General features: G+C 36.5%; 2 protein-coding genes across 2 annotated transcripts; one reads left to right on the top strand and one right to left on the bottom strand.

Moving 5' to 3' along the window:
- The first annotated feature begins 5,548 nt into the window (after positions 1–5,548).
- LOC106319454 lies at positions 5,549–7,092 on the top strand. Its single transcript, XM_013757782.1, has one exon. The coding sequence runs from the start codon at positions 5,633–5,635 to the stop codon at positions 6,956–6,958; it is 1,326 nt and encodes a 441-aa protein (XP_013613236.1). The 5' UTR covers positions 5,549–5,632; the 3' UTR covers positions 6,959–7,092.
- Positions 7,093–7,130: 38 nt separating this feature from the next.
- LOC106319453 (homeobox-leucine zipper protein HDG7) lies at positions 7,131–10,419 on the bottom strand. Its single transcript, XM_013757781.1, has 9 exons — positions 10,350–10,419; positions 9,960–10,140; positions 9,749–9,866; positions 9,115–9,663; positions 8,932–9,033; positions 8,636–8,848; positions 8,074–8,236; positions 7,614–7,969; positions 7,131–7,541 (listed from the first exon to the last, which is right to left on the bottom strand). The coding sequence occupies exons 2-9, from the start codon at positions 10,127–10,129 to the stop codon at positions 7,164–7,166; spliced, it is 2,049 nt and encodes a 682-aa protein (XP_013613235.1). The 5' UTR covers positions 10,130–10,140; positions 10,350–10,419; the 3' UTR covers positions 7,131–7,163.
- Positions 10,420–10,650: the final 231 nt, after the last annotated feature.

Raw genomic sequence — 10,650 nt, 5'->3', positions numbered from 1 at the left:
TTTCCGCTTGTGAGTTGTGAGAAAGAGAGTTGTAAGAAATGGCATATATATAGAGAAATTTTTGAGTTGGGTAGTTGAAATATAACAACGATTTTACTAGGAATGTTTTACATGGATTTTACATGGTTTTAACATAATATTTACAACGACTTTACGACGAAATTAGGTAAGTTAAAGCACATTGAATACACGTTTTCACCTAAATATAACGGTAACATGTTTCGTTGGAATGTCGATGTAACGATTACGACGTATTTCTCATTCCACTTACTTTCGCCGTAAACTTACATGGACTTTACGACGAAAATATTTCCTCGTAAATTTACATGGAGTTTACGACGAAATTTGGTCTCCTCGTAACTGCGTTGTAAACACCATGTAAGTTTACGAGAAAATATTTTCGTCGTAAATTTTCGCGTTTATGGAGAGACGTTTTCTTATAGTGGACATATGAAGATAGATGCTTAAACTGCCAAATCAATGACATGGACAATCAATGCAAGGATTGCTATTACTACAAGGAGATGAAGAAATTTACTAAGTTCATTTGATCAAAGATAATATCAACCAAACTCATTCCAACAATATCAAAGTTTCTCGGTTACTTATTATTTGTAACATATTTGTCGCTTCCGCTTTCTTTCAGTTTTCATATTTACCTAATAATGCAATAATTTATCATTATTCATGTCTAGTCAATTTTCTAACCTAAAAATGCAAAAATATGGAAGTTCAAAATCTACATAAAGGACATTCATTAAAAATAGTACAACCAACCATACATAATCACACCGACTGAAATGCATGTCACCAAGCTCTTCCAATATCTTCAATCTCTTCCACAACGACATGAATCTCCAAATTCAATGGTTCATTACTTTAGCCACCAAAAGCGAACCTCCACACCCTTAAATTGTAAGTGTTTGTATGGTTTATCTCTGCTATACTGAATCATACATTCAAAAATATAAACCAAATTCACTCATTACTTATAACAGCATTCTTAGCTTGACATTCACGGAATATCAAAACTGCACACATATAAGAAAACAAGTGCATATGAGCTTCCTCTCTTTTAACAAAAGACTCGACATAATATCTATATATAAAGTTGCTTTTTTCCTTTTTATAACAAGTGGCAGGGGGTTTAATGACATGTGCCTCCATATATTTTTTGTTTTTACATTTTAGGTCATTCTTCTTTTACATTATTGCGATTTGGTTTAATACTTTTAAATTGTGCACTATAATCTTTCTCACATTAACTATTATTATATGAAGTTTTATAATCTATTTTATTGGTCAGTAAAATTGAAGATGAATAAAAATAAAAAAAAAATATAATAAATATATTTTAAATATTTTATTTATTCACAACTAAAAAATAACATAAATTTTCACTATTTTATTATTTTTTACTATTTTTATTATTTTATTACAAATTATAAATTTATTTGACTATTAAAAATTATAAAATAACTAAACTAAAAAAAACTAGAATAAGATACATAATCTGAACCTAAATCTCCCGCATCCCAAAGAAAAAGCAAAATACTATAGTAACACTAACTCAAAAAAGGTATGAAACACATATGAACGCGATCAAGCACCAATCCAAAAAAAAAAAATTGATCAGAAGAACAATAATCAACGGAAGACCAAAGTCACCACGAAGCAGGAAAACACATGCCTAAAGCACAACCACAACTAAGAGGTAAGAACCACCTCACAAACAAAACAACCACATACCTATACCAAGGCAAGCATGAGAAGAAGAAAAATAACCTAAGGGAGGGAGAATGGAAGCCAACCACATAGAAACCAAAGCTCAAGTTCGAGACAAGAAATAATCTTCCAAACCCACAAAACATACACGAAGGAAAACACTATCCAACCCTGGAGTGGCAAACATGGCGAAATGGAAAGCCACGAGGGATACAACCGTCGATGAAAAGTGTAACGAGATGAGAGAACAAAGAGAGAAAAAGAGACTACACAAAATCAGCAAACTGTGGAACACAAATGAACGCGATCAAACACCAACCCTAAAAAACCAAAAAAACGGATCAGAGGAAAAATAATCACCGGAAGACCAAAGTTATCCCGAAGCTGGAAAACACATGCCTAAAGCACAACCACCAGCTAAGAGGTAAGAAACACTTCACAAACAAAACAACCACATACAAGGCGTCATGCCAATGAAGAACCAAAAAGCTCTGAATTGAAGAGACGAAAGCTCCAAGAGACTAACTCCACACACCTATACCAGGGGAAGCATGAGAAGAAGAAAAACAACTTAAAGGAGGGAGAATGGAAGCCAACCACATAGAAACCAAAGATCAAGTTTGAGACAAGAAATAATCTTCCAAGCCCACAAAACATACATGAAGGAAAACACTATCCAAACATGGAGTGGCAAACATAGCGAAATGGAGAGCCACCAGAGACGCAACCAGCGATGAAAAGTGCAACAAGATGAGAAAACAAAGAGAGAAAAGGAGACTACACAAAATAAGTAAACTATGGAGTCATCCTCGAGTTATTAAGAGAACATAAAAGCAGATCACCAAAAACCAGATCTTGAAAACCAAGACGAGCATGGACTATCAACGACAAGCCAACTACGAGGAAGACAACATAAAAGACAGCCAAACTCTGACCCAACCCAAGGAGATGTAGTTCCTAACATTAGCCAAATCTTAGGAAGAATAGGACAAATATTGACCACAACAGCGTACAACATCATGAGAAACAACCGCACAACTAAGAACTCATAAACCTGATCTACAACAAATCTCAGATAATCTCACAAGAGAAGAAGACGAGGAAAAACAAGAGAAACGAAGGTGAGTCTTTTTCCAGTGATGGTAAGAAACACCCACACCGGAAATGTTAACAAAATACATAGATGGTGACGGCTCAAGTCAAAATATGCGGAGACGGAAAAAAAACATCTTAAGAGAATAATGTTCGACGCTGTTAAAAAAAAAAAAGAATGATGATCAAAATATAAAAATATGAAATACAATTTTGACGCTGAAACCGTAAATGTTAGAATTAACGAAAGCTTAAATGCAAATTTATTGAAATTTAATATTCTTTACACCAGAAGTTCAACTCATCACTAACAAATACTACTATACACACAACAACACTTTACTAAAAAGATAAACACATAATATATTAACCTATAACCTAATACAGCATAGCACAATAAAATACTAAATCATACTCTTCACAAATAAATAGTGACCACATAATTACATCATCCAAAAACATCATACTTAACAACAATAAAATAATATTTCGCGCGAAGCGTGACGCCCCCTAGTTAATTTATAAAATCAAAAGTAAAAACAAACAAATTAAAAAATTAAAACTATTTAAAAAATAATGACAGTATAATGTATTGCTATATCATGCGGATTAAGGCAACTCCATGTAAACCTTCAAAAAATATATTTACAATCCGTTACCAATATACAAGGGTTATAGTTAAGACCCAAAAAAATTAATGGCAGACTAACGTTACAAACATAACCAGTAAATTACCTTAGTCGGTATATCGTTTTAATAACAACTCATGCCCACGAGTTAACGTATAATTAAATGGCATTTTCCCAATATATAAATCAAAATATCCCACACAAAAATACAACTATCTCTTCCACCATATAGCTTACAAAATGAATGCATATCAGTAAATATCAACCCTCGAAGAACTCCCTCATGGCATTCAAGGAAATATCATCTCCAGAGTGGCGTAATCGTCAAGAACCACCACCCGTCATGTCATGCAATCATCTTCAATACTGTCCGAAGCTGCTAAAAACAATTGTGTTTACAAGAATATGACAATCAAACCATTGACTATCCATGCACTTGCTTCTCTGACAAGGTATAACGATCTAATGACAAAATGTTTATCCGCGAGAAACTTAAAATGATAAAATATCGTATCTTGATGCAATTGACCTATACGGAATTTATGTTCGCCCCATTCAAATATATTATCAGTCTGCTACCATAACTATTTATGTATATCCACTTACCCGAAAAATATTGTTAGTAAAATGCACATTTTCATTACACATTATTAAACACTAGAGAAGTAGAAGAAACCTAGCACCTGTCCAACATAAAAAAAAATTATAACTTTTATGAAGAAATTCCATTACACTTTAAATATACTGGTGTAACTACACAGATAGAAGACACATCAGTTGAATTACAAATTAATCGATAATAGCTCTAAAAATGTAAATAACACAAATATCAAACAATTCGTGACATAAGTTAGATAAAATAAAGAAAGCTCATATCCAGGCGCGGCCTTGAGCTAAAGCAATGGCTTTGAGCGCCAAAATAAATAAATAAATTATGGGCGCCAAAATTCTTAATTGTCTCTTTAGTCTTTTTTTTTTTTTTTTTTTTTTTTTTTTCAAAAATTGAAGCTAGCCTAAAGATTTGATTTATTCGTGTCAACAATACTCAGTCTAGTGGCTTTAGCGGACAATATAAATGAGCTTCAGACTAAGTTACAACACGTTCGATTCCAGCTTGGGCTAAAATGTATATATATATTCAATCATTTGATAACAACAACGGGTCAAGAGTTATGACACGTTGGTTTTGTTTTACAAGATTTCAGTTTCTGTCATTTAAGTAATTTAGTTTGTTTATATATACACATTAAATGTAAAGTATAAAAGAGACACTATCTTGGAAAAAAACCTACAGCTGCAGGTCTTTTTTCAATTCTTCTCAAGCAGATTCTTTTCTTTTCTCTGAAAAAATTGTATCCTCTATGATTATTTGATTGTTGATGCTCACTGGAATTGTTGCATCTTCCAGTATTTCATGTTAAATTTTTCCTCTTCTTTTTTTTTTATTTGTTCTTTATTCATTTATTAAAATTTTTATAATTTGTATTAGGATTTATGGAATTTGAACAAATATAACATTATCATAAAGTTATGTTTCCGAAAAATATTAAAGTAGATAAAATTATGCACATTAAAGTTAATGTTAGTTTGAATTGATAATTAAAATTGCATTTTTTTTCTCTTTCTGTGTACATTATAATTGTCTTTCAATCACTTATATTTTTCTGATTTCAGGTATTTATGCAGATTTTTGAAAATAATTAAACAAACTGAAGATAAGATTATTTGTATATATAAGATGGTAGAGACATAGATTGTAAAATAAAATAAAAAGTTATATACTATTATAATTTAATATTTAAATGTATTAAAAATTTAACAATATATGAGGGACACCATTTTTTAAATATGGTTTAGGCGGCCTTTCGGTCCGGACCGGCACTGCTCATATCCATAGAGTGCCAAAATCCGAACTGGGTTTAGGTCATAATGCTGAAAACCTATCTCCTCCGCCTTCTTAATAGTTAATACGATAGGTTTGATTGGTTTGAATATTGGGCCAGGCTAAAAAGAATGGGTTTCCAGTTTGACAATTTAATAGCCCATTAACGACTTAACTTCTCCATACTGGGCACCTATTCCCAATTTACACTCTCAGAGACCGTTTTAGTTTACATCTGAGAGTAACTTAAAAAAAAAAGATCAAAGAGGAGATCGAGCAGAGCAGAGCAGAGCAGGAAAGAACAATGCTCGACCTCTTCGGGACCTACAGGAACCTCATCCTCCAAACCCTACTATCCCTCTCCTTAACCCTAATCCTCTACTTCCTCAGAATCCCGATCATCTTCCTCTACGGCCTCTGCACCTACATCCAACCGGAGAATCTCGGCCAGAACAGCGCCGGAAGTGGAGTCAGAGCCGCGATCCGACGTCCTTCAAACACAGACGATCCCAAACCCAACAATGAACTCAGAAGAAGAAACAGATCCAAGGACAAATCCGAATTCGACGAAACCAACGCTCAGATCTTCCGAATCAAACTCGACGAAGACCACCTCAGATCCCGCATGTACTTCACCGAGTACAACTCCCTCTTCGTTGTATCCTTCCTATCTCTCTCCTCCTTCCTTCTCCAGAAGTACTTCTCCGTAGATGATAAGGGCCTTTTGTTCCCTCTTGTTCTCGGATTCATCGCCTTGTGCAAAGTCTTCGTTGCGTTAGCTAAGATCTCGATCGAGAGATCTGCGTCCAAGCGATCTGAGAAGAAACTTAGCTTGATCTTCGGGGCGTTAGGGTTTGTCTTCGGGATTATAATCAGTGCTGGTGTCTTCCCTAAAGGGTTTGACTTTCAGTTAGGCTCCGTTGATGCCTTCTGCTGTATACTCATCTCCTTCTCCATGGCGTGCATCGCTGGGTTCCTCTACATGCCTGCGGGGAGAAGTGCGAGGTCGTTTTGGGTTGGAACTGATCAGATTAGGAGTAATCTCTCGATCATATCTTGTGGATGGTTCGGTAGAATGATTCTTTATGTGAACTACATTGTATCCGTTTTCACTTCGTTGCTTTGGATCCATCCTTTGGCTGAGATTCTAGTGAAGAGAAGCGGCAATGCTGGTGGGTTGGTTGGTAATGTAGGCTTCTCGACTAGTGATTTCGGCAGGTTTCGTGTTCTGTGTTTGTTGCTGTCCGGTTTGCTACAGGCTATGGCGGTTCGTCCTAACCTTCAGATGTTTTTGAACGAAGCGGTGTTATCTTGGTATCAGCGATTACATGGGAGTAAGACTCCTGATTTGGAGTTTAGCAGGGCGAAGATGTTTCTTCATAACCACTACTTGTGCCTCGTTGCTTTGCAGTTTGTGGCGCCGTCCGTTCTTGTGATCATTTTCCTCGGATTGTCTCAGATTGATCTACGCTCCTTTGCTGTTTCTCAACTGGTATGTGGTTCTTTGCCTTGCAGCGAGTTCGTGGGACAAGTTGGTTTGTTGATGTCTTGGTGGGTTCTTTTTGTTTGGTCGGCTTTTGCTTCTGCAAGTCTTGTTTTCTATCGGCGTGGTGTCTTATATGTTTCTTGAGATGGAATTTCTGAATCTTTTTCATGTATTCGGAGGAAAATGCCAGTAACAAAACAAAGAATCAGTTTTGCACGACTTTGGCCCATTTGTTTGTTTGTTTGTTCTACTTACTACTTGTCTCAAAGTTTACTGAATTTCTATTGTCTTCTACTCTCTCACAAAATATTCCAGAAAGAGAAACAAGAATAAGTCTCTAGAAATTTAGCTAAGCAGGTATACTAAGAGCGGCTTTGATCTTGTGAATGGTGCAAGCGATGAGGTTGTTCACAGTTTGAACAGATTCCATGTTGAGTTTTGTGGTCGGTACGCTGTTCACTAAGATCTGAAACCCTACTGTCAGGAGACATCCTTTGCTTTCATGGTTCACCAAACGTCCATTGGTATCGATCTGATCCGACCATGATGACCCATCAGGCGATATAGAGAACCCCGATGGAAGAAGTGCAACGTTAGCTGAGTCTCCACCGCTCATTACCATGTTCATAGATGGCACATCGACGGGCGCATAAACCACAAGCGCACCAGAAGCATCACTCCATGTCTCTTGCAGGATTAGCATACTGCTCTCATTTTGATGCTTTCCCTGCAAATTAGAAGTGGTCTAATTAGTACTCAAGTACTTTGTAGTGAGATTAACATTAGATTAAAGACTCACGGCAGGTTGAAGAAGAGAGATGCATCTTCCTTCACTTTGCCTTTGTGGGATGAGAAGCATGTTTTCCATTGAAGCACCATTACACAAAATATCCCACTGGTTTCTGCATTTACCATCACACAGAAACTCAAACAGTCTCTGCTGAGTCACCGGTAGCCACATAGACGTTGCAGCGCTTAAGACAACGCCAGAAGGCTGAAGGCTCTTCCTGGTCAGTATCCTTGTGTCCTGCCCTACGTTCTCAGCGACAAGCTTCTCCCATTTGTGAATGGGCGATGCAGTTATGCCTGAATAGAAGTTGCTCCTCATACGCTGTGCGAGTGTTAGTGTGCTCTTGGTGCCAGCAAGTGACAAATCTATCAGAAAACATCAAAGAAAACAATCCTTTCTTACTATGACTCTTTCTATAAAGTCTCAGAACATTTCAAGATTCAAAAAGCAGAGAGAGGGAAAGAAAAACCTGTTTGGTCTGGAGAAGACGAAAGGGTTGTGTAGCTTTCACATCGTCTCTGCAGAGTTGCAAGCCATTTGGTTGCACCTAACCCAACCGAAGAACCGAGCAATTGTTGGTAAAGAGGATGGATATGACTCCCTTCATACTCTGAATGTTCAGTCCACGTCACCTGTTGAATTCGTATAAGTGTTAAACCAAATGTAGTAACTAATAATTAATAACAAAGTAACCCATTTTACTAAGGAAAGTTACATAGCCGATTCATTAATCCCAAGATGAATAACGGACCCAAGATATTTTGTATTAATTATATAGTAGCCTAGAACTAGCCCAGACGAGAACCAGGCTTGCCTTGAAAAATGAAGCCTTTGATCAGAGTTGATATTTTATTTTAATAAAAAGAAGATTCTTATGATAAGATATACACAAAGGCTTCAGGTTCTCAGGCTCACTGTCGACTCATTTGTTAATCTTTGATATAAACAATTCAATAAAGAAACTCACACAAATCCAAGTTACAACTAACTCTCACACCTTAGAAAAAGTTGAAAGAAAATTAACAAGTTACCTTGGAGCAACCATTGCCTATGTCTTGTATGATGCATCCTGAGGGAAGCCTCTTTAAGCCACCAAAAGACTTCAAGTCCTGACTTTCTCTGTTTACATCATAAGAAACATCCACTACCGCCCATAAACCATCTCCATGTTGCTTGCAATACCTAAGAAACTTTACTTGTCTGATTGGAACCAATGGAGACATCACTTGAAACTCTGCTTGCATCTGTCCCAAACAAAAAGAATCATCATGAGTCATCACCAATGAATCAAAAAAATATAAACGTTTATGGTTATTGACGAACATACCAACTGAAGAGCGCCGTTTCTAGATCCACCACTACCGTTAGATATCACTTCAACGGTTGATGCAACAGCTACAATACACTCAAACATCTCTGCCCATTGGTTCTGTAAAAACCCCAAAAGCAAGATATGTTTATTAGTGAGCGTGTGTTTTTGTGTATTGACATGCATACAAGTTTCTCATACCGTGTCCATTAGAGTTTCCACTAGAGTCAAGCTATTGATGAGAACTAAACCAGTTTCTCTTGAACCTTCAGCTGCAAAACCTGGATGCTTACTTCCCGCAAAAATGCTTGTATACTGGTCGTGCTTCATTGAATCCCTCTCGCTCTTTGAACATTTTGTCCATAAAGGATTATCCACTTCAGCTAGCCTTATCACCTCATCCATAGCCACCGCGGCAATATCCATAAAGGTCGAACTACCTCTGGTGAAACCATGTCCTAAAGACAAATCCTGTGAGGCAACCCCACCGTTTGAAGGCTGCTCGAGTGAGATAGAACCGCCAATGAATCTGTTTGCTAAAGCGCAAAGCTTGTCGAGCTCGTACTTAAGCTTAGCGTTCTCCATCCTAAGCTGCTGCTGCTCATGTGAGACCTCACCAGGTGTAGCTGCTCCACCACAGTTGTTGCATGTAGGAGGACTTCTCATTGCTTCTTTAAGGATACCGTTTTCCACACGCAGTTTTTCATTCTCTTGTCTGAGAATCGCATTCTCATGCCTCTCTAGTTGCGTCTGGTCAAAATGAAAAAAAATGAAAAACTCTTTCTGTAAAAAATAAAACTTCTTGTTCCATAATAAATCACAAGTTTTCTAGTACCTTCATTTGTGTTCTTCTGTTCTGAAACCAAAACTTGATTTGCTTACCCTCCAAAGAAAGTTTGCTTCCAAGTTCAAGCCTTTGCTTCTCATTAGGATGAGGACACACTTTGAAGAAACTACAACACAACATTAGCAAACAAAACACATAGTTTAGTTTATATCATCAACATATAACCGATAAAATATCTGAAGAAACAGAGTCTTTTTACGATTCGAGTTCTTGAATCTGGTAAGAAGTGTGTCTACGGTACTTTGACATCTTCTTCTTCTTCTTTTTAGGGCGTTGTTCATGTTTATCATCATCATCGCCAGACATTGCTTCGAAGCTATCACTCTCAAACTCATCATCTCCTTTAGAAATATCAAAATCACCATTCATTTTTTCACTCTCTGCAACAGAAGATAAAAAGGACCAAAACAATAAGTTATAGACTGAAAAAGAAGTCACCAATGGCAGGACATAAGATAAGATAGTGCAAGAATCGACATATATTTTGTATTATCACTGTTTGTACTATTCAAACCAACGAAACTCATCATCACATTCACACACTACACGAAAGCTCTTGTCAGTGTAGTATATTCATCAAGTTTCGTACCTTTCAAGATTTTCTGGTGACTAGACAAGAAAAGTTGTCTTCTTAACGTAAGAGTGAGATCAGCAAAATGAAAGAGAAAGGTGTCTCCTTTGTTATATCATATGACTTGTCCCTTTTTTGTCTCACTCAGAAGGTCCCAAGAAATCAGGCTATAACTTTGACCTTTTCATCTTCTTTCTTCGAAGAATATCTTCAGATTTGACCAATTTGGTTACTTATTTTGTCATTTTCCCTCCAGATTTTGACAAAATGGAAACAAAGCTGTTTTAAAAAAATAAAAAAAACAAAAAACGGCAACTTT

This window comes from Brassica oleracea, chromosome C9, assembly GCF_000695525.1.
Source record: "Brassica oleracea var. oleracea cultivar TO1000 chromosome C9, BOL, whole genome shotgun sequence".
Classification (NCBI taxonomy): domain Eukaryota; kingdom Viridiplantae; phylum Streptophyta; class Magnoliopsida; order Brassicales; family Brassicaceae; genus Brassica; species Brassica oleracea.
Note: the sequence above shows the minus strand (reverse complement) of the source record. Positions and strands in the feature narration are given on the sequence as shown.